The sequence below is a fragment of the Gracilinanus agilis genome, chromosome 4 (genome assembly GCF_016433145.1).
Source record: "Gracilinanus agilis isolate LMUSP501 chromosome 4, AgileGrace, whole genome shotgun sequence".
Classification (NCBI taxonomy): Eukaryota; Metazoa; Chordata; class Mammalia; order Didelphimorphia; family Didelphidae; genus Gracilinanus; species Gracilinanus agilis.
This window is the reverse complement of record NC_058133.1, coordinates 494,476,679-494,504,663: the sequence shown is the minus strand read 5'-3', so window position 1 is coordinate 494,504,663 and position 27,985 is coordinate 494,476,679. Positions and strand designations below refer to the sequence as shown.

Sequence of the window (27,985 nt, the reverse complement as noted above, 5' to 3'; positions counted from 1 at the left end):
TAAGCTATGGAGGGCCAATCTGGGCAAGCTGGCTCCTCGTGGAGCATAAAGGAGTATGAGATCTCTTCTAAGCATTTTAATAATCTTTCACTCTCGGATGGATCACCTTTGTCCTGCCAGTTAAGAAGAATTTTTTTTAATTAAAATGTTAGAAACTTTTAAAGGAAATTTTAAATTTTAAGAAAATTTAAATTTAAGAAAATTTTATTGAAATAAAAAAAGTATAACTTAATTTAGAAGTTTTAACACGTCTGCCTCAGTCCTGTGCATGACACTCCTAAAAATGGAGGCCACACAAAACAGGTTCAGGGACGGCTGCCAATAAGTATTCACTAGGAGGGAACAACTGCTTAGCTATTTGTGGCCTGATGTAAGAGTTGCCAATCTTGCTTCACATGCCTCTTAAAGGGCTCCAGAAACTCTAATTCATCTTGTCATTTGGCTAAATTATAAGTTTTTCAAAGAAGTTCCCACTTGGAAATCTTTCTTCGTGTCCCCATGTACTTCTGCTACAGCAACGTCCTTTTCCCCACTTAATTTTAAAAACAAGGAAGGGGTAGAAAGATTTACTATTTCCAAGTCACATTTGAAAGTGTCTCTTGCTAAGCTCTGTGCAAAATTAAAATGAATGTCCTAACTTTTCAGGTTTTCTTTCTATTTGTGTAGGCCTTGTTGAAAATTAGTTCTGCCTTTAGTAAGGAAAGAAAAACCTGGTGATCCTCATGTTGGTTACTAATATTTATTTTGATTCATTTTTTTCTTCATTTGATCTTTAGGGACAAACAACTTGGCTTTGGAACACCAATAATTATGTTTGGTGTTCCAGTGTTCTGTAAATGAGACCTTTGTACCATTCCGCATAGGCCGAATTCCTATGGGGGAGAAAGGACTTCCACCCCACTGGTTTAGTGTTTTACTCAAAAGTCAAGCAAGAGGGAAATGCTTTTAACTGGCCTTAAACTGTGAACTGTGAAATCAAAAGGACCCATTCTGTAGGAATCTTAAAAGACAGGGGACCAACATCAGATTCGAACATATAAAAAATAAAGAAATAAAAAAAATAAAATGAGTAAATAAGCAAACAATTGAAACCTGTATAAGTATTCTTTTTAATTAATCTGGAAATGCTAATAAAATATATATGCATATATTTTTTTCATATATTTCAAATTGGACATCACTTTTTCAGTTCTCGAAGAAGCTCCTCAAAGTCAGTGATGTACCACTTGGCATTGTCTTTCACTTGTTGCCTAATCACATTTCCTCCAAAGCCAATGAAAATATCCTAAAAGAGAAGAAAAAGGAATCAAAAGAAAGTTATATGGCCACAGGGGTTGAGCTTGAAAGTATGAATCATCAGTTTGGAGATGGAGAGAACTATCCACTTGCCCCAGGTCAACACACATTTATTAGGCTCCAACTATGTGCCTGGTACTGTACTAATTGCTAGAAAAGTAAAAAAAAAAGGTAAAGAAAATTTGACTTCAAACATTTCCTAAATGTGTGGCCCTGGACAAGTCATTTAACCCCAATTGTCTAGCCCTTACTACTCTTCTGTCTTAGAAGTGTTACTAAAACAGAAGGTATGAGTTTTAAAACAATAGCCAAAACAAAACCCCACAAGGTCAAGCTTCCATTTTAATGTAGGTTCCCCCCAGTAAGAGCATAGAACCAATTCAGCAGAATTCAAACTCTCATACTAACCTTGAATTCCCATACTAATCAATCCATTGAGTAAATATTATGCTAGGCTCTGCCCTCAAGGAGCTTAGGATCTAACAGAGAAAGGTAGGACCAAAGCAAAGGAAACAGTGAAGCCAGGGTGGAATAATGTAATGTAATAGGAAGACCTAGGTTCAAGAACAGGGTGACTATGGGTAGATTACTTAAATTCTCTGACTATGAGAATTTCCCACTAATTATCCATTGAGGAATAAACCAGCTAGTGGAAGAAATCCCCACTCTATTAAAATCCCAAATCTTTGACATATTGCCAAGACTGGAGAGAGCCAAGTGTTAAATAATACTGAATGGACAATTAGAAATGCAAATAAAGAGTGAGATTGGTGAGACCTGGAGGCATTGGAGGAGGAGATCCTGTTGGCAGCAAGCACCCCACTTCTCAGGAGTTCGGCAAGCTCCAGTTATGGTCAATGGATTGACTTCATTCAGAAAATTTCCACTAATTGATGATATTCTCAATTAATTGTCTTTCGAGTAAGAGAAGCAGAGATTGTAGAACAATCTGCACAATGATTATAGTGCAAATAAAAACCTTGTTAAAAGGTGGCAGAACTCAGGCCAGACTGGACTATCACAATTAAAATGTTCCTCCTTTCCCTTCTTGATCAGGCAATCAGGACTAATACTATCCATTGTAATCAGGAATAAACATTTGGATCATGGATTTAGAGTTAGCAGTGGCTTTTAATTTAATTAATTAATATATTTTTAAACTCTTCTTATCTTAGAATCTATACCAATGATTCCCAAAGTGGGCACCACCACCCCCTGGTGGGTGCTGCAGTGATCCACAGGTGCAGTGATGGCCACAGGTGCATTTGGGAGTGGTGAATAACTGTAAGGGAGCGGTGATAGTATGTGACAGGGGGCGCTAAATAATATTTTTTCTGGAAAGGGGGCAGTAGGCCAAAAAAGTTTGGGAACCGCTAATCTATACTAAGCTCCAAAATTAGTTAGTTAAAGAACAAATCATAGAAACAATAATTTCATTGAAGAGAATGACAATGATGAGATATCCTACCAAAATCTGTGGGATGCAGCTAAAGCAGTACTCAGGGGGAAATTTATATCCTTGAGTGCAGATATTAACAAACTAGAAAGGGAAAAGATCAATGAAGTGGGCATGCAAATCAAAAAACTAGAAAGGGAACAAATTAAAAATCCCCACTTAAAAACTAAATTAGAGATTATAAAAATCAAAGGAGAAATCCATAAAATTGAAAGAAAATAACTATTGAATTAATAAATAAGACTAGAAGTTGGTACTTTGAAAAAATGAATAAAATTGACAAAGTACAGGTCAATCTAATTTAAAAAACAATCTATACTAAGTATTGGCTCCAGGAAAGAAGAGTGGTAAGGGCTAGGCAATGGAGTTTAATTGTCTTGCCAAGGTCACATAGATAGGAAGTATCTGAGACCAGATTTGAACCCAGGACCTCCCTGTGGTCTCTCTGGGTCTGACACTCTATTCACTGAGTCACCTTTTAATTTAAAATATTTGAAGCCTTAGAAGTCATTTGGTCAACCCCATTTATTTTCCAGCTGAGGAAACAGACACTCAAAGATTAGTAAGGTGACCTCCCCAACACCACACAGGTTGTAAGGGACAGAGACAGAACTTAAACTCAGGTCTTCTGACTCCAGAACGCATACTCTTCTGACAGTAGACATAGAGAGAAGATACTTTTGGTACTATGATTGTTTGCTTAATAGACAGGGGACTAATACCCTCAAAACTTACAGCAGGAGGACAAGCTTCCATGTCTGTAGCTCCATCTCCAATCATGACTATTTTCTTAAAATGAAACTGTTCTTTAAGGAGCCCAATCACCTTCCCTTTCCCACCAGATTCAGCGGTTGGTTGGCTCTCATCAAAACCAGCATATTCACCTTTAAACACAAAATAAAGTAAAGAAAACAGTGAAGGCAGGGTTCAATGATCATTCATTCCATATTAAGGAATATATCAGGAGGCTGGGCTTTCTAATGAGGTGGAATAAAAATAAACATTTGACAATTCCTTGGTATCTCTAGGTTCAAATACAAACGCTTCTGTGTAGTATTTAAGGCCCTTCACAACTTGCCTTATCAGGCTCATTAAACATTATTTCCCAGCGTACATTCTACCACAAATCAGCCAAATGGGCTTTCTTGCTGTTCTCTCCAAAGACCCTGTGCCTTAAGATGTCTGCCCTCCTTGCCACCAGCTCAGAGAATCTAGTGTCTATCAAAATTCAGATCAACCTTCTACACAAGAGCTCCCCAGATTCTAGCACTTTCTGCCTATATATATCTTCTGTTTTGGCATTTCTTTTGTCTCTGTTTACCTATGCTCATCTTCCCTGTTAGAATAGAAATTGTCCCATTTTTGTATTTGTTCCCCCTCTACCTAACATGGTGCCTAGCAAATAGTTAGTGTTTAATAAATACTTGTTGGTTGATTGATTGATGAGTCAACAGAGAAGGAAAGGATGCTTTTGGAGCAAGAGTATTTGGCCCTTCCTGGACTTCCCAGGTAATCAAAGGGGAGCTGGTGGTGGGAGATTACAAAGGTTCTCACCAAAGGCTGGCTATCCAATCTTGCCAATTGTAGTGATTCCCAGTCTTTTTGGAAATGTGACATCCTATCACTGTCTATTAAATTTTACTTCTGTTTAGCCCACTATCCAAAAAGTCCTGGATGACACGTGAGTGGACAAAATACAAAGAAGGCAGTTACACACACATCCAGACAGATTAAATGGCATCATAAATATTGGGATGGCCTTGGAGTTAAGACCTAGGTTGACTACTGGGTTTGTGACCCAAAGAGATAATAATGAAAAATGTTTGTACAAAAATATTCATAGCCACACTCTTTGTGGTGGCAAAAATTTGGAAAACAAGGGGTATCCCTCGACTGGGGAAAGACTGAACAAATTGTGGTATATGAAGGCGATGGAATACTATTGTGCTGTAAGGAATGATGAACTGGAGGATTTCTATATGAACTGGAAAGACCTCCATGAACTGATGCAGAGCAAAATGAGCAGAACCAGGAGAACATTGTACACAGAGACTGATACATTGTGGGATGATCAAATGTAATCAACTTTGCTACTAATAGCAACACAATTGATACAGGACAATCCCGAGGGACTTATGAGAAGGAATGCTATCCACATCAAGAGAAAGAACTGTAGGAGCAGAAATGTAGAAGAAAAAAATATGATTTATCACTTGTTTATATGGGTATAGGATTTGGGGTTATGGTTTTTTTTTTTTTAAGATCTATTTTTTTTTAATTTTAAACCCTTAACTTCTGTGGAAGATTGGTAAGGGTAGGCAATGGGGGTCAAGTGACTTGCCCAGGGTCACACAGCTGGGAAGTGTCTGAGGCCAGATTTGAACCTAGAGGTTATGTTTTTAAAAGATTATTACAAAAATGAATAATATGGAAGTAGGTATTGAGTGATAATACATGTATAACCCAGTAGAATTGCGTGGCTCTGGGAGGTGGGGAGGAAAAAGGGGAGGGAAAGAATATGAATCATGGAACCATGAGGGGGAAAAAAAAAACTTTAAATAAATAAATAAATAAATGAAGCGGGAGGAGAGAAAACCCAAGTTCAAGTCTGTCATAATCAGACTTATGACAAGTCTTGCCTTTGGCTGTATGGCCCTGAGCCAATCATAACTTCTCAGTGCCCCCAGAAAACTCTTAAGACTATCAAGTCTTAATTATTCTAGGGGAGAGAATATCACTTGCACAGAAATGGGATCATAGGTCTGGAACCCTACTTCAAAAAAAAAAAATACACCATACACATACACACATATACACACGTATGTCCTTCAGTACCCCCCAAAGATTTATGGTTTCACTGGATTAGGTGCTCTCTTCACAGGTGCAGATAGCAACCCCTCAATAATTTAGTAAATGATTGGCAAGAACAACTAAAGCTGGAATATGTACCACCTGGAAACCACCTGGTGCCTTCTCCATAGTTATATTAGTCTTATTTAATTCAATTAGAACCTTTTTTCCTCAACATAATAGAACATTTTTTAAATTGTTAATTTATTTATAACATTTTTTAAAGTTTTGAGTTCTAAAATTCTCTCCCTCCTTCCTGCCCAACTAATTTTGTTTTGAGACTTTCGAGAGTAAACAGTCTCATCCAGCAGGGTGCTAAGACTAAAGCTGGAATGAAGGAGGTTAATGAGAAGAGAGTTATCAGCCTAAGATCCTCCAAATATGGATTTCTTGAAGTCATGCAATGGGTAGACTATAGTTGTGCCATGGATTGTAGCAGGGGTTCTTAATCTTTTTTTTTTCCTGTCCTGGACCTCTTTGGCAGTGTCTGGTGAATCCTAAAGAACAGTGATGGTGAACCTCTTAGAGACTGAGTGCCCAAACTGAACCCTCATGCTGCATGTGAGCCCCTCCACCTTATCCCAGGCAAGAGAGGGAGGAAGTCCCATTGGGCTGCTGGGCAGAGGGGCAAGTGATGGGAGAAATATCGTCAGGCACATGTGAGAGGGGGAGGGGAGCAGCCCCCTCCGGCACATGTGCCATAGGTTCACCAACATGGCTATAGAGCAGTATGGGCAAACTATTCCCCATGGGCCAGATCCAGGCTGTAGTTTTCCCATCCCTGCCTTAAGCAATTCCCTAATCACAGCATCTGGATGTGGGGGTGTAGTGATTAGGCTATTGCTTAAGGCAGGGTTGGGCAAACTATGGCCTGGATTTGGCCCGCTGGGAATAGTTTGCCCATCACTGCTATAGAGCCTTTCTCAGAAGAAAGTTTTAAATGCATAAAATAAAACATTTAGCACTAAAAAGAAAACCAATTATATTGAAACAGTTCTCAAAACATACTTTTTTTTTTTAATTTTAAACCCTTAACTTCTGTATATTGACTTATAGGTGGAAGATTGGTAAGGGTAGGCAATGGGGGTCAAGTGACTTGCCCAGGGTCACACAGCTGGGAAGTGTCTGAGGCCGGGTTTGAACCTAGGACCTCCTGTCTCTAGGCCTGACTCTCCATCCACTGAGCTACCCAGCTGCCCTCAAAACATACTTTTTAAAAAGGTGATAGACCCTAGGTTAAGAACCCTTGACCTAACTGGAACCAAAATAAGTTTGAGGGATCCCTTGGAAATGAGCATATATTAAAAAATTCAAAGTATTTTAGGGGGCAGCTAGGTGGTTCATTAGATAGAGAACCAGGCCCTGGGTTCGAATCTGACCTCAGACACTTCCTACTTTTAACCCCAATTGCTTAGCCCTTACCACTCTTTTGCCTTGGAACCAATTCTAAGATGGAAGGAAGAAAGAGAAAGAGGAGAGAGAGAGAGAGAGAGAGAGAGAGAGAGAGAGNCCCATTTTTGTATTTGTTCCCCCTCTACCTAACATGGTGCCTAGCAAATAGTTAGTGTTTAATAAATACTTGTTGGTTGATTGATTGATGAGTCAACAGAGAAGGAAAGGATGCTTTTGGAGCAAGAGTATTTGGCCCTTCCTGGACTTCCCAGGTAATCAAAGGGGAGCTGGTGGTGGGAGATTACAAAGGTTCTCACCAAAGGCTGGCTATCCAATCTTGCCAATTGTAGTGATTCCCAGTCTTTTTGGAAATGTGACATCCTATCACTGTCTATTAAATTTTACTTCTGTTTAGCCCACTATCCAAAAAGTCCTGGATGACACGTGAGTGGACAAAATACAAAGAAGGCAGTTACACACACATCCAGACAGATTAAATGGCATCATAAATATTGGGATGGCCTTGGAGTTAAGACCTAGGTTGACTACTGGGTTTGTGACCCAAAGAGATAATAATGAAAAATGTTTGTACAAAAATATTCATAGCCACACTCTTTGTGGTGGCAAAAATTTGGAAAACAAGGGGTATCCCTCGACTGGGGAAAGACTGAACAAATTGTGGTATATGAAGGCGATGGAATACTATTGTGCTGTAAGGAATGATGAACTGGAGGATTTCTATATGAACTGGAAAGACCTCCATGAACTGATGCAGAGCAAAATGAGCAGAACCAGGAGAACATTGTACACAGAGACTGATACATTGTGGGATGATCAAATGTAATCAACTTTGCTACTAATAGCAACACAATTGATACAGGACAATCCCGAGGGACTTATGAGAAGGAATGCTATCCACATCAAGAGAAAGAACTGTAGGAGCAGAAATGTAGAAGAAAAAAATATGATTTATCACTTGTTTATATGGGTATAGGATTTGGGGTTATGGTTTTTTTTTTTTTAAGATCTATTTTTTTTTAATTTTAAACCCTTAACTTCTGTGGAAGATTGGTAAGGGTAGGCAATGGGGGTCAAGTGACTTGCCCAGGGTCACACAGCTGGGAAGTGTCTGAGGCCAGATTTGAACCTAGAGGTTATGTTTTTAAAAGATTATTACAAAAATGAATAATATGGAAGTAGGTATTGAGTGATAATACATGTATAACCCAGTAGAATTGCGTGGCTCTGGGAGGTGGGGAGGAAAAAGGGGAGGGAAAGAATATGAATCATGGAACCATGAGGGGGAAAAAAAAAACTTTAAATAAATAAATAAATAAATGAAGCGGGAGGAGAGAAAACCCAAGTTCAAGTCTGTCATAATCAGACTTATGACAAGTCTTGCCTTTGGCTGTATGGCCCTGAGCCAATCATAACTTCTCAGTGCCCCCAGAAAACTCTTAAGACTATCAAGTCTTAATTATTCTAGGGGAGAGAATATCACTTGCACAGAAATGGGATCATAGGTCTGGAACCCTACTTCAAAAAAAAAAAATACACCATACACATACACACATATACACACGTATGTCCTTCAGTACCCCCCAAAGATTTATGGTTTCACTGGATTAGGTGCTCTCTTCACAGGTGCAGATAGCAACCCCTCAATAATTTAGTAAATGATTGGCAAGAACAACTAAAGCTGGAATATGTACCACCTGGAAACCACCTGGTGCCTTCTCCATAGTTATATTAGTCTTATTTAATTCAATTAGAACCTTTTTTCCTCAACATAATAGAACATTTTTTAAATTGTTAATTTATTTATAACATTTTTTAAAGTTTTGAGTTCTAAAATTCTCTCCCTCCTTCCTGCCCAACTAATTTTGTTTTGAGACTTTCGAGAGTAAACAGTCTCATCCAGCAGGGTGCTAAGACTAAAGCTGGAATGAAGGAGGTTAATGAGAAGAGAGTTATCAGCCTAAGATCCTCCAAATATGGATTTCTTGAAGTCATGCAATGGGTAGACTATAGTTGTGCCATGGATTGTAGCAGGGGTTCTTAATCTTTTTTTTTTCCTGTCCTGGACCTCTTTGGCAGTGTCTGGTGAATCCTAAAGAACAGTGATGGTGAACCTCTTAGAGACTGAGTGCCCAAACTGAACCCTCATGCTGCATGTGAGCCCCTCCACCTTATCCCAGGCAAGAGAGGGAGGAAGTCCCATTGGGCTGCTGGGCAGAGGGGCAAGTGATGGGAGAAATATCGTCAGGCACATGTGAGAGGGGGAGGGGAGCAGCCCCCTCCGGCACATGTGCCATAGGTTCACCAACATGGCTATAGAGCAGTATGGGCAAACTATTCCCCATGGGCCAGATCCAGGCTGTAGTTTTCCCATCCCTGCCTTAAGCAATTCCCTAATCACAGCATCTGGATGTGGGGGTGTAGTGATTAGGCTATTGCTTAAGGCAGGGTTGGGCAAACTATGGCCTGGATTTGGCCCGCTGGGAATAGTTTGCCCATCACTGCTATAGAGCCTTTCTCAGAAGAAAGTTTTAAATGCATAAAATAAAACATTTAGCACTAAAAAGAAAACCAATTATATTGAAACAGTTCTCAAAACATACTTTTTTTTTTTAATTTTAAACCCTTAACTTCTGTATATTGACTTATAGGTGGAAGATTGGTAAGGGTAGGCAATGGGGGTCAAGTGACTTGCCCAGGGTCACACAGCTGGGAAGTGTCTGAGGCCGGGTTTGAACCTAGGACCTCCTGTCTCTAGGCCTGACTCTCCATCCACTGAGCTACCCAGCTGCCCTCAAAACATACTTTTTAAAAAGGTGATAGACCCTAGGTTAAGAACCCTTGACCTAACTGGAACCAAAATAAGTTTGAGGGATCCCTTGGAAATGAGCATATATTAAAAAATTCAAAGTATTTTAGGGGGCAGCTAGGTGGTTCATTAGATAGAGAACCAGGCCCTGGGTTCGAATCTGACCTCAGACACTTCCTACTTTTAACCCCAATTGCTTAGCCCTTACCACTCTTTTGCCTTGGAACCAATTCTAAGATGGAAGGAAGAAAGAGAAAGAGGAGAGAGAGAGAGAGAGAGAGAGAGAGAGAGAGAGAGAGAGAGAGAGAGAGAGAGAAAGAGAGGGAGAGAGAGAGAGAGAGAGAGAGAGAGAGAGAGAGAGAGAGAAGGCAAGAAAGGAAAACAAAATATTTATGAAATATTAATGGAACCAACACACATGAGGTCATAGGATCATAGACCTGGGGACTGAAGGCCTCTTGTCCAGCCCCTTTATTTTAGAGAAGAGAAAAATGAAACTGAACAAGTTTGTGACATGGTGACACAGACTATGAGTGACAGAGATAGGATGACCTCAGTACATTTGGGTTTTGAAAAAGGGAAGACCTCAAAACTATAGAGAAATAGATATTGCCACATTTAATTTCTCTTGTTTCTTTCTTTCTTTCTTTCTTAAACCTTTACCTTCTGTCTTAGAATCAATACTAAGTATCAGTTCCAAGACAGAAAATCAGAAAGGACCAGGCAATTGGGGTTAAGTGACTTGCCCAGGGTCACACAGGTAGGAAGTGTCGGAGGTGATATTTGACCCCAGGACTTCATGTTTCCAGGCCTGGCTCTCTATTCACTGAGCCTCCTAGCTGCTCCTATTTCTCCTATTTCTTAAACCATTTTCACAGCTTGGGCTCATCCCCAGGGATCCTCTACCCAAACAGTCTCTAGCAGTGAAACTGAAATCGATAAGAAAAAAAATAGTCTCACGAGCGAACACTTACCATTGAAATAGAACTTGAGTCTATTGGCAAAGACATTGGTGGCTGGAATATTGAGCTTTGAAGCAACATGTTCTACGATGCTCCTAAATCCACCAGATATTAGGAAGACCTGAACGTTTCGCTGCTGTAAGCAACTCACCAGCTCCCTGAGGGTAACAGAAAGTAAGTCAGCGCAGAGAGGAAAGAGAAGAAAGCCCATGGAAGAAGGGCCCCAGAAACACATTCATATTTTATTTTAAGACCGTTGCTTAGGTTCATGACTCTCCTAATATGGTCAGAGCAATTATTAACTACAAGAACATAAGTGGTTTTTTAAAAATGACTATTTATGAGATCAATGGTGAAATTTTATTTTTGTTATTCAGTCACTTTTGCATTTGTGTCGGGTCAGTTCTGACCCTTGTAATCCATTTAGAGTTTTCTTGACAAAGATATTGGAGTAGTTTGCTATTTACTTCTCCAGTTCATTTTACAGATGAGGAAACTGAGGCAAACAAGGGGAAATGACTTGCCCAGGTCACTTACAGCTAGTAAGTGTCTGAGGCTGTATTAGAACTCGTCTTGCTGCCTTCAAGCCTGTGTGCTTTCTCCACGGCGCCACCTAGCTGCCCAGTTTATCAATAAAAAAGGCTAGCCATAGCCACTGGTCACTCATGGGCATGCCATTACCACTGATAATATTTGGTACAAAGTAAAAACCTAAGGCCGTGGGGGCAGCTGGGTAGCTCAGTGGATGGAGAGCCAGGCCTAGAGACGGGAGGTCCTGGGTTCAAATCTGGCCTCAGACACTTCCCAGCTGTGTGACCCTAGGCAAGTCACTTGACCCCCTATTGCCTACCCTTACCACTCTTCTGCCTTGGAGCCAATACACAGTAATGACTCCAAGACGGAAGGAGAGGGTTTTAAAAAGCAAAAAAACAAAAAAAACTAAGGCCGTGGGATCCCAGAGGAGTCTTTCAAACTGCAGAGCAGGTTCAAATCTGCATCAGCAGAGAAAGAGATTATTATCATTATTATTATCATAAGAATTCCCAAGAGCAAGGAAATCACAAATGCACACCCAAAAAAAAGAGTATCAGAGATGGAGGACCCAGGACCTGAGTTTGAATGCTGCGTTGATCACTTATTATCTGTGTGACTCTCTCTCTTATCCAACGTGTAGCTGTCCCATTTGTAAAATAAGAGGAGTTGGATGAGATAACCTCAAAGGTCCCTTCAAATCCCTTCTATGTCCTATGATTCTATTATCTATTATTTTAATCAGAGGAATACATTTAAAAATTATTTTCAACAAAACTATATTGTGTTATGACATGTAATTGGTAAAATAAAATGTCTTTATAATTTTTTTTTAAAAACCTATATTATGACATTCATTGGCAAAATCTAATCCCTCACTCTCCAGGGTAGTCCGTGGCACTGCCTCAAGTGGGTTCCTTCCACTTTTGTTCTGGGGAGCAGAAGGGTTTCCAATACTGCCCCTTCCCCTTCTCCTCACCCTAGAAAATATTTATTATTATTTTAGCATTATTGACAGCAATGGGCATTTTAATAGAGAGGTTATTTGATGCAGTGGATGAAGAGTTTACCCTTAAGCTAAGAAGTCCCAGGATCAAACTCTGCCTCTAGGAGGGGACCCTGAGTAAGTCACTGAACCATTCAGAGAACTCTGCATTGGTGGAGGGAGTGCCCTCCCCTGGAAGTTCTCTATGCCAATGAAGCCAAGGGTCCAGTCCTGTCCTATCCATTTTAGTGAAGTATTTTATGAGTGGCACAGACAAGGATAAGCTATAATCTCATTGGGTTTGGCTTGGTTTGTTTTTTTACAATCTCACTTTTTTGTTTTGTTTTTTACAAACTCATTGTTTTTTGTTTTTTTAACAGTCTCATTATTTTTGTCTTCTTTTTATAATCTCACATTTTATTTTGTTTTTTTCACAAACTCATTGTTTTTTGTTTTGTTTTTTTACACTCGTTGGTTCCTTCCTCAAGGTCTCTATACAACACAAGAATATTTAATCTCACATGCAACTACCCACAGACATAGAAACAGAAAACACCATTCCTGCCTTCAAGGAGCATACAACCCAGCTAGTGACATGAGGCTCACACAGAGGAGAGGTTAAATGACAATATTCCTTCTCCTCCAAAGAGCTAACATTTATATGGCACTTACTATGTGCCAGGAACTAAACCACTTTGCAAATATTATCCCATTTGATCTGCACAACAACCCTAGGAAGTAGGAGCTATTATTATCCCCCTTTTACAGTTGAGGAAACTAAGGCAAACAGAGGGTAGGTGACTTGCCCAGGGTTATAAAGCTACTAAGTGTCTGAGGCTGGATTTGAACTCAAGTCATCTTGTTACTAACCCCAATGCTGACCTTGTTGCCTCAGTATGAGACAGTGTTTGTAAGAAGTGTCAAGTGAAGGGTATCAATTATCAGCATCATCATAGGACCGTTGGTTTAGAGCTAGAAGGGACTTTCTGAATCTAAAGCTCCCATTTTATAGAAAAGGAAATGAAGACCAACAAAAGTGAATGACTTGACTGAGGTCACGTGGCAAAGCCATACTTTGAATTCAGGTCCTCCGAATCCAAATTGGACCCTTTCAGCATGGCTCCCTTCTAAGTGACTAGAGCAGTGATGGCGAACCTTTTAGAGATTGAATGCCGAAATGGCAACCCTCATGCCACATATGAGCCTCAACCAGACAGGGAAGGGAGGAAGTGCTCCCATTGGGCCACCGGGCAGAGGGGAGGGTTATGTAAGAAATGTCCTCAGGCATGGTAGAAAGGGGGAGAGGCGCAGCCCCCTCCGGCACGTGTCCCATAGGTTCACCAACACAGGTCTAGAGAATGAATGCCTTACTGAATGGGCTACGTGATGAAAGAATGTACCGTAGGACATTCACAAAGCACTATGCTGAGACATCGCCTTACCTTATCCCCGGCGTGAGGTGTGGAGGATGCTCTGATATGAGTTTCTGCACCTGTTCTCTGGAGGGCTGGATGAGGGCTAACCGCTCTGTTAAAGCCGCCTTAAAAGTGACCGCACCGCCCATGGCTCTACGGGTCCTAAGAGGAAGAGCCAACAAATGAGAGCAAACCAAGCCCCCTTGTCCAGCTACACCAAGTGTCCAAGCAAAATGAGGCCGCGTAAGGTCAGTGGTTAAAGAAATGACCACGAGCTGCTTTTACTTGTGGACTTGGGCTCTCAGAATGCCCAGCCCAGTGACCTAAGAAATCCCCAGTTCCTAAACAGCTACCTCTCTCTTGGGGGAGCCAGAGAAGGGTCTAGAAACAGAGCAATCTGCTAAGCTTTCCCCTGTGTCTGACCTGACAATGGCAGTAGTCCAATCCAGGGTATTATAGAAAGCTGGACAGGAATGCTGGATGATGGAGAGGCATTCCCTGGAAACTCCACAGTGCTGCAGGGCATTTGGAATGACCTTTGTTCCCAGGGACACAAAAATGGATAATTTTGGAGGCTGAGAATTACAGATCCTTTAGAGGTCCTAGAGAAAGCTGCGGCAACCTGGGAAGGAAGGTGGCTCTCTGAGTGAGTCAGGTTACCCAATCTAGCGGAATAGCTTCACAAAAATACGTATCACTTCTTGAATCAGGACAGCACCGTGGGGCAGACCAGATTCTAGCCCATTCAACAATAGAACCAAACCTGGGACCCTCGTATCAAAGAAGTGCCCAGAAGTTGCTGGGATTTTTGTAGATATCTATCTAAACAAATATATAAATAAAATAAAATGTCTTATTTCAGAGTTGGGAAAAGGATCAGAAAAGAAGAGGTTATGGCACAGGCATTGTACCCCCAAAACTCAGGCAAAATGTAAGCAGGGAAATTCCTTTGCTCCCTTCTGTCCTTGGGACTCCTAACCCAATAACATCGGATAACTTCTATAAGACCCTGAGATTATCATCATCCTTGGACCATCCTTTAGATTTGAGATGGACAGAGAGATGCACCTCCAGGCTTCACCTCGATACCATCGGGCTGTACCTCAGGCATCCATCTATGCCCTAAACTATGAGGGTCTTCAGGCAGACCCCAGGCAGATGACCAAACCCCACCCCACTGAATGTCTGAGTATTTGCTACTCTAGAATCACCTCCTCACCATGACACAACATCATGTCCCCACTGTTGTAAAAAGTATATAATCCCCAGAATGGATGGATTCTGGGAGCAGCCTTTCATCTTGCTGTTCCACCTCCTGGCCATTCTCAACATTACTTTCTAAATGAATAAATTTCTCTTTTTATTTTTAAGCTAAGTTTTGGAGTCTTGCTTCCTTGCAAAAGGTACTCTTCCTGAACCCCCGGGGGTTCACCTCAAGTCCCCCACAACAGTTAAGTCACTAAATCATGGTCAAAGGGCACATCGCTGGCAAAGTCAGAACTGAATGCCGTGCAGTGATGCCTACTCTAGCCTTTGTCCACATTGGCTCTTGGCCAACCAAAGAGGGGCCCAGTGTTTAATCATTCATACATTTCTGACACAGCATCCCCAACACCACAGAACTTGGCCAGCTCATCAATTCCTTCTTCTCTGATGACTGTACTATCGACATCAAAGCAGACTGCGTCAGCAGAGCAAAAAATTTCCCTCAGCTCCGAGTGGGAGACCATCCTGTAAAGAATCTCCGTCTGCAAGAGAAAACAAGTATTATAATAAATAATGTAAGCTAAGGATGAGAGACGGAAGGCAATTTGATTGTGCAAATTACTGTGCTAAGATATTGGAGATGTGTGTGTGTTCAGTCATTTTCATTCAGTCCAACTCTTTGTGACTCCATTTGGGGTTTACTTCTTGGGGAGGTTTTGTTTTGTTTTGTTTTTTAATCCTTCCCTTTCCTCTTAAAATCAATACTGTGTATTGGTTCTAAGGCAGAAGAGCAGTAAGGCTAGGAATGGGGAGTTAACCAGGGTCACACAGCGAGGAAGTGTCTGAAACTCTTGGGGAGTTATTGATGCCTTATTCAATTTCTTTTCCTGAAATGGGATTATTTAAGTACCCTATTTCCTCTTTTGTTAACCTAGGCAATTTAAAATTTGGTAAATAGTCATCCATTTCACCTAGATTATCAGATTTATTGTCATATAATTGGACAAAAGAGCTCCTAATTATTGCTTTAATTTCCTCTTCATTGGAGATGGAAAAACACAGAACTACTAAAGTAGCCAGAAAAACCAAGTCTTTAATCAGGAAAGAGATGGGGCCAGTAATCAGCCCTATCACAGTCAAGCCACAAACCACGCAAAATCCACACCAAAGGGTTCTGGGTATCATATATCTGGGAGAATGCACTGCACTAGCTGATTCTCTGAAGAGTGACAGAACTTGGGGGTCTTTTATACCCTCTGGAGAACTTGGTACAGCAAGTATGCCTAGATGTGCGGCAAGCAAGATGCAAAGAGGTTGTAGCCAACAGCTGAGGTATTAGCTAGTGGTCAGTTATAATGAATACAAAAGGAAAGGATCAAGCCAAGAGCTGGGCTTCCAGAGAGAAGACTTTAATACAATGGGAGAAACTACTAAAACAAATAAAGGTATTCAATATTTGACTATGTCTACTAATCCCCAAACACTTCAAGGTCTATAGTAGAGTACAATAGGTGTGCTTCCTTCTCAAGGGGCAGGGGCAAGCCTAAAACTTGCAGAAAACCCAGTTGAAAAGATGAAATCATCCTTTTCATTTTTGATACTGTAATTTCGTTCTCTTCTATCTTTTTTAAATCAAATTAACCAATGCTCTATCTATTTTATTTGGTTATTGTTGGGTTTTTTCCATAGAATCAGCTCCTAGTCTTATTTTTATTAGTTCAATAGTTCTTTTACTTTCAATTTTATTCATTTCACCTTTGATTTTTAGGATTTCCAATTTAGTCTCTAATTGGAGATTTTTAATTTGTTATATTTCTAGTTTTTTTAGGTGCATGGCCAATTCATTGATCTGCTTTTTCTCTATTTTATTGACATAAGCACTCAGGGATATAAATTTTCCATTTGGGGTTTTCTTGGCAAAGATGCTAGAAAATTCACCATTTCCTTCTCCTGCTCATTTATGAGAAAACTGAGGCAAACAGGATTAGGTGACTTATGCAAGGTCATACTGGCATGGGCATTGTACCCCCAAAACCCAGGCAAACTGTAAGCAGGGAAATTCCTTTGCTCCCTTCTGTCCTTGGGACTCCTAACCCAATAACATCGGATAACTTCTCTAAGACCCTGAGATTATTATCATCCATGGACTGTCCTTTAGATTTGAGATGGACAGAGAGATGCACCTCCAGGTTATATCTCAATACCATCAGGCTGTATCTCAGGCATCCATCTGTCCCCTAAACTATGAGGGTCTTCAAGCAGACCCCGGTCAGATGGTCAATCCCCCCACCAAATGCCTGAGAGTTTACTACTCTAGAATCATGTCCTCACGTCTCCACTGTTGTCAAAAGTATAAAATCCCCAGAATTGATGTCACCTGGGGGATAGCCTTTCCACCCATGCTGTCCTCCCAAGGAACAACTCCCCCATCTTGCTGTTCCACCTTGCTATCCTCCAAATTAATTCCATTTTAATTCCAAATTAATAAATTTCTCTTTTTATTTTTAAGCTAAATTTTGGAGTCTTGCTTTCTTGTAAAAGGTACCCTTCCCAAACCCTGGGGGGTTCACCTCTGTACCAAAAACAACACAGCCAGTAAGAGTCTGAAGCAAAGATACTAGTTTGTCATTTCCTTCTCCAGTTCATTTGACAGATGAAGACACTGAGGCAACCAGGGTTAAGTGACTTGCCCAGGATCACACAGCTAGAAAGAATCTGAAGCAAAGATACTAGAGTAATTTGCCATTTCCTCTCCATCTCATTTGACAGATGAGGATATTGAGGCCAACAGGGTTAAGCAATTTGTCCAGGGTCAGCCAGCCAGTAAGTATCTGAAGCCAGTTGTTGTGCTGTGGGGTACTTGAGGTAAACCCCTGGGGTTCGGGAAGAATACCTTTTGCAAGGAAGCAAGACTCTAAAACTTAGCTTAAAAATAAAAAGAGAAATTTATTCATTTAGAAAGTAATGTTGAGAATGGTCAGGGAAGTGGAACAGCAAGATAAAAGGCTGCTCCCAGAATCCATCCATTCTGGGGATTATATACTTTTTACAACAGTGGGGACATGATATTGTGTCATGGTGAGGACGTGATTCTAGAGTAGCAAACACTCAGGCATTCGGTGGGGTGGGATTTGGTCATCTGCCTGGGGTCTGCCTGAAGACCCTCATAGTTTAGGGCACAGATGGATGCCTGAGGTACAGCCCGATGGTATCGAGGTGAAGCCTGGAGGTGCATCTCTCTGTCCATCTCAAATCTAAAGGATGGTCCAAGGATGATGATAATCTCAGGGTCTTATAGAAGTTATCCGATGTTATTGGGTTAGGAGTCGCAAGGACAGAAGGAAGCAAAGGAATATCTCTGCTTACATTTTTCCTGAGTTTCGGGGTGACGCTGCCCATGCCAATTGAAGATACAAAAGTTTCCTTTTTTAAAAAGAGAGAGATATAAGGAGATGGTATAGCAGGTAGGGCAGCGGGCCTGGAATCAGGAAGATCCGAGTTCAAATCCATTCTCCAACTCTAACTAGCTTGGACAAGCCACTTAATTTCTGTCTACCTCCGTTTCCTCAACTGTAAAATGGGAATAATTATAGCACCTACTTCCCAAAGTTGTGAGAATCAAATGAGATACCATTTGCAAAGTGCTTAGCACCGTGCCTGGCACATAGTAGATACTATGTAAATATTAGCTATTCTTCTTCTTATTTTCATGGAAACCCTGACTCCATCCTTCCCTGGGGTGGTGCAGTGAGGTGCCCACCAAATATTCCTGATGAGTCTTTTCAGTGCCGCCAAAAACAGGCTCCTCCACACCGGCTCTGAAATGGATTCCTCCTGTAATTAACATGTGGTCACCATGGCGACCAGGTTCTTTTTTTTTTTTTTTTTTTAATTTTTTTTTAAGCTCTTAAAGGATTCTGTGCCAAGCAGGCATTCGAGCGTCTTGTGCTCACTCTCATTTCTCTACAGTCGGAAGGGATGGAATTTTCCAAAGACTTCCAGGAACTCTGGAGCAGAGGCTGCTCTGGGCTCTCGCTGCCCCGGGGTCCCGGAGCTTCGGTAAAATCGAGGGCCCTCGTGACCGGCTTGGTGCCGTCTCCTGGAGCTGGCGCCCCGCGGCCTCTTCAGGCCCCGACACGCGAAGCCGGTCCTGCGGTCCACACCTGTTTCCTACCGTGCCTGCGGGTAGGCATAGGTGGAGGCTGCCGTTCAGAGATCCCATCTCTCCCTCCGTGTGTGCCAAGCACGGCAGGAAAGTAAGTTCATTATTTGCTCTAGATTTTGGCTTCTGCTTATTTTTGTGTGTAGGTGGAAAATCCTGAAAGACCTGAAAATTCAGCGAGGGGCCACCCGGACTTAGCGTGTCACAGGACGGACGTAGAGAGGACGCTGTGGGCTAAGGGGCAGCCAGGCGTCCAGTTCTAAATCCTGGCCTGAGCAGGACTTGCGTAAGAGAAAGAACAGAAAGAAAACCCTCGGCCAAAAGGAGAGAGAGGGGAGCAGAGCAGGGGACCCGAGGAGGATAACCCCGGGGCAACCCCAGGCTTGTGGACGCCCTTATCTTATCTCTGCCACTGGGCTGCCCTGGACTCTGGAAGCAGCTCTGAGTGCCAAAAGTCCGTCAGGTCCCCGAACCCCCGAAGCCATCGGAGCCAGCAGCCCGCCAACTGCCAAGTCAGAGGTGACGGAATCTTGCTGGCTCCGTCCCCCGCCGCTGGGTATTCAGGTCATGTTTGGGCAGCCGTGCCTCACCGTGCAACGGTCATTCTGAGAGCCTAGAATTGTTCTCACAATACCTTTTCTTAAACTCAAAAGTTCTTGCAACAAAATCTTTTTTTTTTTTAATCCTTCCCCACCTTTCTTAGAATCAATACTGTTTAGGGGTTCCAAGGCAGAAGAGCATTAAGGGCTGCGATGGGTTAAGTGACTTGCCCAAGGTCTTACAGCTATGAAACATCTGAAATTAGTTGTTTTTTTTTATCCTTCTCTTCCATCTTAGATCAATACTGTGTATGGGTTCCAAGGCAGAAGAGTGGTTAAAGGCTGGGCAATGGGAATTAAGTGATTTGCCCAGAGTCACGCAGCTATTAAATGTCTGAAATTAGTTGGTTTTTTTTTTTTAATCCTTCCCCACCTTTCTTAGAATCAATACTGTGTAGGGGTTCCAAGGCAGAAGAGCAGTAAGGGCTGGGATGTTGGGGTTAAGTGACTTGCCCAAGGTCTTACAGCTATGAAACATCTGAAATTAGTTGTTTTTTTTTATCCTTCTCTTCCATCTTAGATCAATACTGTGTATGGGTTCCAAGGCAGAAGAGTGGTTAAAGGCTGGGCAATGGGAATTAAGTGATTTGCCCAGAGTCACGCAGCTATTAAATGTCTGAAATTAGTTGGTTTTTTTTTTTTAATCCTTCCCCACCTTTCTTGGAATCAATACTGTGTAGGGGTTCCAAGGCAGAAGAGCAGTAAGGGCTGGGATATTGAAGTTAAGTGACTTGCCCACAGTCTTACAGCTATGAAACCTCTCACATTAGTTGTTTTTTTCATCCTTTTCTTCCATCTTAGATCAATACTGTGCGTGAGCTCCAAGGTAGAAGAGCAATAAGGGCTGGGATATTGGGGTTAAGTGACTTGCCTAAGGTTTTACAGCTATGAAATGTCTGAGATTAATTGTGGTTTTTTTTAAATGCTTCCTTTCCATCTTAAATGAATACTGTGTATGGGTTCCAAGGCAGAGGAGTAGTTAAAGGCTGGGCAATGGGAATTAAGTGATTTGCCCAGAGTCACACAGCTATTAAATGTCTGAGACTAGTCTGGTTTTTTTTAAACCCTTCTCTTCCATCTTAGATTAATACCATGTATTGGTTCCAAAGCAGAAGGGTGGTAAAGGCTAGGCAATGGGGGTTAAGTGATTTGTCCAAAGTCACCCAGCAAGGAAGTATCAAAAGGCCAGATTTGAACCCAGGTCCTCTTATCTTCAGGCCTGGCTCTCTATCCACTAAGCCACTGGGCTGCCCAACAAAGTCTTTCTTAATGCTGAGAACTAGTCTCACAGTGGTCAGAGCACCAGACTAAGTCAAGAAAACCTAAGTTCAAAATCCTGCTTTCCATGCTAGAGAAGTGACCCTGGGCAAATCATTAAACCGCTCCCATTTCCCTGTAAAAATGAGGATAACAACAGCAGCCACATCCCAGAGTTGCTGTGAAGATCAAATGAGATAACAAACAGATAGAGAAATTCCACTTAAAACAACTTAAAATACTCAGGATATAAAATAAATCCACACAAATCATCAGCATTTCTATATAGGACCAACCAAAACACAGCAAGAAAAGATAGAAAGAGAATTCCATTTAAAACAACCATAGACAATTTAAAATTGTTGTTGTTTAGTCGGTCAGCCATGTCTAATTCTTTGTGACCCCATTTGGGGATATCTTGGCAAAGATCTTGGAATGGTTTGCCATTTCCTTCTCCGGTTCATTTTACAGATGAGGAAATGAGGCAAATGAGGTTAAGTGACTTGTCCAGGGTCACCCAGCTAGTAAGCATCTGAACATGTATTTGAACTCGGGTCCCCCTAATTCCAGGGCTGGCATTCTATCCAGTGACCACCTCTGGTCATATAACCTTTTTGAATATTTTATATAAATATATATATATAAATATAAATAAATGTAAGTAAACAAATTATCAACATTTCTTTATATTATCAACCACACATCATAGAGAGAGATAGAGAAATTCTATTTAAAAATAAATATAAAGAATATAAAATACTCAGGATAACATATGTGTAGTTATATAAATTTTAGATATATAATATATATAACGATATAATTTCTATATTTTATTTATATTATATTTATATATATCTAACATAATCTCTGTTCTATATTTTATATGTTGTATATATTATAGTCTATATTTGTGCTTTTTCTTATTTTGTGGCTATTCCCTCCAGTAATGCAGATTTCCACCCACGCCTGCCCGCCTATCCTGTGGGACTCTCTTCTAAGTCTTCTCATGAATACACTCCAAGGTTCCCTGCTACGTGCCACAAGCCTTCGCCTTGTTCCCTTCCTCCTGCACAGATCTCAGCAGAGCACACGTTCTGTCCATCCGCTCTCCCTGGCCCTTGCTCCACGGCGGACTCCTTTCTCCAAGGAATTCCTCTGGAATGGTTCTTGCATCACATGGGGTCGATGGCTCCTGTCTGGTGGCACCTCTCCATCGCCCTTTGTCCTTCGCACGAGGCCATCATCCCGAAGACTGCAGAGGCCAAGAGAAACCACCTGTGTCTTACCGCTGGTCAAGGCTGATGTCAGTCCCGCTTCCTCACTAAGACCCAGAGAAATGAAGGTAAGAAAGTGGCTCGCTAAGATCCTTCAGCTGCCAGTTGGAGGGAAGACTGGAACCCGGATCTGCGAGTATCCACAGAAGATATACGAGAGGACCCAAGCGAAATAGGGCTGCATAGTGAGAAAGTCTGAAGAAGAGTCTGCACTCTTTAGACCAGGTGTCGGCAACGTATGGCTCTCGAGCCATATCTGGCTCTTTTGAGGGCCAGATATGGCTCTTTCTGCAGGAGCCATAAAGTCAATTTTTTTTCAGGCGCTGTTGCAGGAGCAGCACTGTGAGCACTGTACATCTCTCACGAAATTACATTTTAAAAAATGTGGCGTTTGTGGCTCTCATGGCCAAAAAGGTTGCCAACCCCTGCTTTAGAGCAACCAGAACTGGAAACTAAGGATCAGTGATGACTGAGCCAATAAGAAATGACGCAGGGAAGGGTTTCAGAAGACCCTGGCCAAGGGGGGGGGGGGGAGGGAAAGAACATGAATTATGGAACCTTGAGGAAATATTCTAAATTAATCTAATTAATTAATTAATTAAAGGAAAAAAAAGATCTTGGTCAAACTTCTGTGATTTGAGGATGAGTGAAGGGACCACAACCAGAAGAATGATTCATATAACAACAACACTGTTAAAATCAACTGCATTGAAAGCTCTAAGAATTCTGATTTATATAACAACCATCCACATTTCCAAAGGAACAATGATAAAGCCTGCCAGGGAAGAACTGAACTCAAGATTGGAGAAAGAGAGATATATTTTTACGGTTCTGGCCAACTCAGAAATTTGTTTGTTTGTTTGTTTTTCTTAAAAAAAATTGGAGTGGGGGGAAGCTGGGTGACTCAGTGGATTGAGAGCCAGCCCTAGAGACAGGAGGTCCTAGGTTCAAATCTGGCCTCAGACACTTCCCAGCTGTGTGACCCTGGGTAAGTCATTTGACCCCCATTGTCTAGCCCTGACCACTCTTCTGCCTTGGAACAAATATGTAGTATTGACTCCAAGACAGAAGGTAAGGGTTAAAAAATAAAATAAAATAAAAGATAAAAAAAATTTTTAAATTGGAATAAAGGAAGAAGAAAAAATCTATTTTCATTCATTGAAAAAAATTTTAATTTTTTTCTTTCTTCCTTTTTTAAACCCTTACCTTCCATATTAGAATCAATACTGCGTATTGAATCCAAGGCAGAAGAGGAGTAAGGGTTAGGCAATGGGGGTTGTGACTTGCCCAGGGTCACATAGCTAAGACGTGTCTTAGCTTGAACCCAGGACTCCCCATCTCCAGGCTTGGCTCTCATAGTTGCCTCCTAAAATTTAATTAAAAAAAAAAAAAAAAAAAGGAAAACATGACAGCTTAAGTAGCCCAAGATTTTAATAAGATCTTCAACTCTGTACGTTGTCATGACATTCTGCTTCTTGGGAAACACAAGGCCTGATGAGGCATAAGCAATGAAAGAAATCAAAAATCCAATTTAAAAAGTCACCCTATTCTTGTGGAGATAAGCCAGCAAACTGCTTACTATATAATCCAGTTTCAGACAGAGCAAAAGGACTGTGGGGAGGTCGCTGTGCTTTTGTGACTATTTAGCATGAACCTGACGCCAACGTGGCCCTGGGTACCGCGGTATCCGCCCCCTCTAGTCCTTTTTTTTATGTTGTCTTATTTTTATCTTATTTTTTTAATTTTTATTTTATTTTGAATGTTTTCCCATCGTTATGTTTTTCACGTTCTTTCCCTCTCCCCCCACCCCCCTCGCCTCCCTGTAGCTGATGCACAATTCCACCCTCTAGTCCTTCTTAAAGGAGGAGAGATTGCAGCCAAGGTTTAGGTCCTGGATCCCAGCTGGCCATCGTCCTAAGAGCAAGATGTACCGCGATAGAGGAGAGCCGCCTGGGACCTGCAGGGGGGATGACCAAGAGCCACAAACCACGGAGCCACTGCCAAGGATGTGGAAGGAAGGAGGAAGATGAGGGAGGTCGGAGAGATGATGGGCCGGTAAGATAACGGGCCTCCACTGGTGGACAGGAGCAATGGGTGCATTGGCTCGCTCTTTCTTTCTTTCTCTTTCTTTCTTTCTTTCTTTCTTTCTTTCTTTCTTTCTTTCTTTCTTTCTTCCTTCCTTCCTTCCTTCCTTCCTTCCTTCCTTCCTTCCCTCCTTCTTTCCTGTAGCAATCCAGGTATACATTAATTGTGATATTATTTTAAGAAGTATTCAAAAACTTAACTCTTATACTGCTAATGATTGATCTCTGCAATCTTGAGTCAAATTGAATGTGAACCTTGCCAAATACACCCCAGAAGAGAGTCAGTTATCTCAGTCTCCTTACTTTTCCTTCTATGATCAATTAACATAGGTATCAAACATCAGTAGATGCCTTAGGCCATATCCACCCTGGATCCTGATCTGAGCTCTACCTATTGTTTCAGGTTTTGGCAGTTTGCATTTTATGATGATGACCTCATAATATTAATGTATCAGGCCACTGGCCTCTCCCCTTCCCCCTATACAGTTGTAACCCCAATAAAAGTGACAAGACATCAGTTGGCAAGAGAGTTCTTAACCATCAGAGCTCCTAACCATGAAGCTCTAAACCATCAGAGCTTACTCGCTGTCTGTCTACCTTATGCCAAAACTTTCTATGTCTGCGTGTCTTTATTCTCCCCTTATGTTCTCTTTCCATTAATCCTTAACCCGTAACCCATTTTCACTCAGTCCTTGGTTCCCCTTTCTGAGTGTCCAACCCACTAGGAATCTTCGAAGAGTCGGTGGACGGCTTCATTTCCTTTCTTTCTTTCCTCTTAACTTCTGTGTATTGGCTCCTAGGTGGAAGAGTGGTAAGGGTGGGCAATGGGGGTCTAGTGACTTGCCCAGGGTCACACAGCTGGGAAGTGTCTGAGGCCGGATTTGAACCTAGGACCTTCCTTCTCTAGGCCTGGCTCTCAATCCTCTGAGCTACCCAGCTGCCTCTGCATTGGCTTTTTGCTTAACTATATTCCTTTGCTACAAGAGAGGGTCTCAAGAGGACTGTCGCTGGCAATGACAACAATGCAGAAAGCATTAAAACAGAAAAAGCGTTTTAAAAAAGGTACTAAAATAGAATTCAAAACTGATCCTGAACTGGTTTCAGCTCCATTTTCTACCAGTTCTATGATTTGGGGTACATCCTGTAATGGGGCAACTAGGTGGCGCAGTAGATAGAGTGACAGGTCTGGAGTCAAGAAGACTCATCTTCCTGAATTCAAATCTGGCTTCAAGACACTTATTAGCTGAGTGACCCTGGGCAAGTCACTCAACTCTGTTTGCCTCCGTTTCCTCATCTGGAAAATGAGTTGGAAAAGGAAATAGCAAACCACTCCAGTGTTTTTGACAAAAAAGCCCCAGAGGGGGCACAGCTAGGTGGCTCCGTGGATTGAGAACCAAAACTAGAGATGGGGGAGGGGGTTGGGTTTAAATCTATCCATAGGCACTTCTTAGCTGTGTGACCCTGGGCAAGTCACTTAACCCTCATTACCTAGCCCTCACTGCTCTTCTGCTTCAAAACCTATAGATGATATTGATTCTGACAAAAAATAAGGATTTTTTTTTTTAAAGAAAGCAAGTGTATAGTTAGAAATTCTTGAACCTTTGGACTTCATCTCCCAGCATCCTTTTCCTTGCGCCCCCCCATGTTGGTGTCTTCACGTAATTGTTTATATAGTTCTGTAACTCCTCCCTTTAGCTCTCTTTTCTCATGTGCGCAGCTAGGAAAGCTGGCTTTTTTGCTCTAGCTTTTTATGTTCGTTATTATTGATAAATCTTATTAAATATAATACTTAGAATATTGGATGTTAATTTTAATTCTTACACAAGTCCCAAAGCAGGTCATGAGGAGACATCAGAACTGAAAATGATGGAACAATCCTGTAATTTTTCTGAGACTTTCCTATAAATAAAATGGGAATAATCATACTTCTTTGTTGCAAAGATTCTATTGGATAATCCGTATTTGAAAATCACTGGGTTAAGTGTGAACCACTCCATGAAGGCATTGCATTATTCTATCTTTATTGGGATCTCCGATACCCAGAAATAGCCAGCACTCCCTGACACCGTGGAGAGGTCAGCGGTCATCCTGGACCCATAAAAATGCCTCAGATTTTGTCAGGGTGGAAACCCTCCCCCTCTCAGAGTTTAAGACTGACATTCCTTTTCATTTATACTGGAGAGAAGTTGCAGAGAGATTTCCTATCCATTTTACAAAGATGGACACTGAGGCAGGGGGCGGCTAGATGATTTGCCTTAGTGACAAAGGTCTGGGATTCCATTCTCCAACCTGTAGGGTCTTTCCCATTTCTCCCCAATCTTCCCAGCCCTATTCCTGCCATGCCTGAGATGCCCAGCTGCTCCCAGTTTCCCAGCCTGGGAAGAGCAATCCCAGGAAACTATGGGTGTTTTCCCCCTGGGGCACAAATGTGTTCCCTATAGTGCAGGGAAAGGGATGACTCAGGGAAATGGATAAGATCCAGGTGGAGGTGGGGGAAGGGAGAAAGTGCAGTTAGGAGAAGCAATGTTTTCCAGGAGAAAAAGCACTGGCTTTGTAGTCAGAGGACCTGGGTTCAAATCCTTGGGACTCAATTTCCCCAAATATAAAATGGATTTGGTTTGGATGGCTCTGAGGTCCCCTTCTGGTGCTTGATCTAAGAGCTTATGAATGGACTCTAGATCTCTGACATCTACAAGGAAGCCTTGGGGAGAGGGCTGAATGGAGAGAAAGGAGCTGAAAAAATGAAAAAATGGGGGAAAAGACTCTTTTTTTTTTAAACATCCTTATCTTCCATCCAATACTGTGTATTGGTTCCAAGGCAGAAGATTGGTAAGGGCTAGACAATGGGGGTCAAGTGACTTGCCCAGGATCACACAGCTGGGAAGTGTCTGAGGCCGGATTTGAACCTAGGACCTCCCATCTCTAGACCTGGCTCTCCATCCATTGAGCTACCCAGCCGCCCCTGAGTGGACAGATCCTCACTTAGACAGGACACAGTCCCATAGCCACAAGCTAAAAGACATGCAGACGCACACTTCTCCATTCCCAAGTAACTTCCAAAAATAAATTGCTTCCATATTAGGGCAGCTCCTAGTTTGTCTTCCTAGGGGTCAAAGAGCCCACTGATGGGTCCCTGTATAATAGCCTCCCCAGGCACCTCCTAACCCCTGCATCCTTAACCGAGGAAAAGCAGATTTTTCTTTAGACACAGACAAGATCCAATGTGAGGGGCAAGACAAGACCTTTGCATCTACACCAGTGATTCCCAAAGTGGGCGCCACCGCCCCCTGGTGGGTGCTGCAGAGATCCAAGAGAGCGGTGATGGCCACAGGTGCATTTATCTTTCCTATTAATTGTTATTAAATTTTTTTAAAAAATTCATTTCCAGGGGACTAAGTAATATTTTTTCTGGAAAGGGGGCGGCAGGCCAAAAAAGTTTGGGAACCATTGATCTACACCTTCATCCTGGCTCAACATTTCATCCACGCCATAAATATTTCTTGGCAGAGTTAGCCATGATTCTGCAGCATGTAGTGCTAAAACATAGGAGATATCTGAAAAGCAAGAAGAGACTCACGTGTCTCCAGTGCTGAATTCGAAAGGCCGAGCTCTCCACTGGTTGCTCCTTCTTGGAAAGAGACGGGAAGCAGAATTCTAATTCTAAGGGTCTCGATGAAAGACCTCCTGAG

General features: G+C 41.8%; 2 protein-coding genes across 2 annotated transcripts; one reads left to right on the top strand and one right to left on the bottom strand.

Moving 5' to 3' along the window:
• Window positions 1-1,097: 1,097 nt before the first annotated feature.
• On the bottom strand, window positions 1,098-27,985 carry PSPH (phosphoserine phosphatase). Its single transcript, XM_044673035.1, has 6 exons — window positions 27,874-27,985; window positions 15,305-15,462; window positions 13,742-13,876; window positions 10,796-10,941; window positions 3,488-3,636; window positions 1,098-1,285 (listed from the first exon to the last, which is right to left on the bottom strand). The coding sequence occupies exons 2-6, from the start codon at window positions 15,442-15,444 to the stop codon at window positions 1,178-1,180; spliced, it is 678 nt and encodes a 225-aa protein (XP_044528970.1). The 5' UTR covers window positions 15,445-15,462; window positions 27,874-27,985; the 3' UTR covers window positions 1,098-1,177.
• Window positions 18,586-22,506, top strand: LOC123244519. Its single transcript, XM_044673034.1, has 2 exons — window positions 18,586-19,176; window positions 21,883-22,506. The coding sequence occupies exons 1-2, from the start codon at window positions 18,899-18,901 to the stop codon at window positions 22,238-22,240; spliced, it is 636 nt and encodes a 211-aa protein (XP_044528969.1). The 5' UTR covers window positions 18,586-18,898; the 3' UTR covers window positions 22,241-22,506.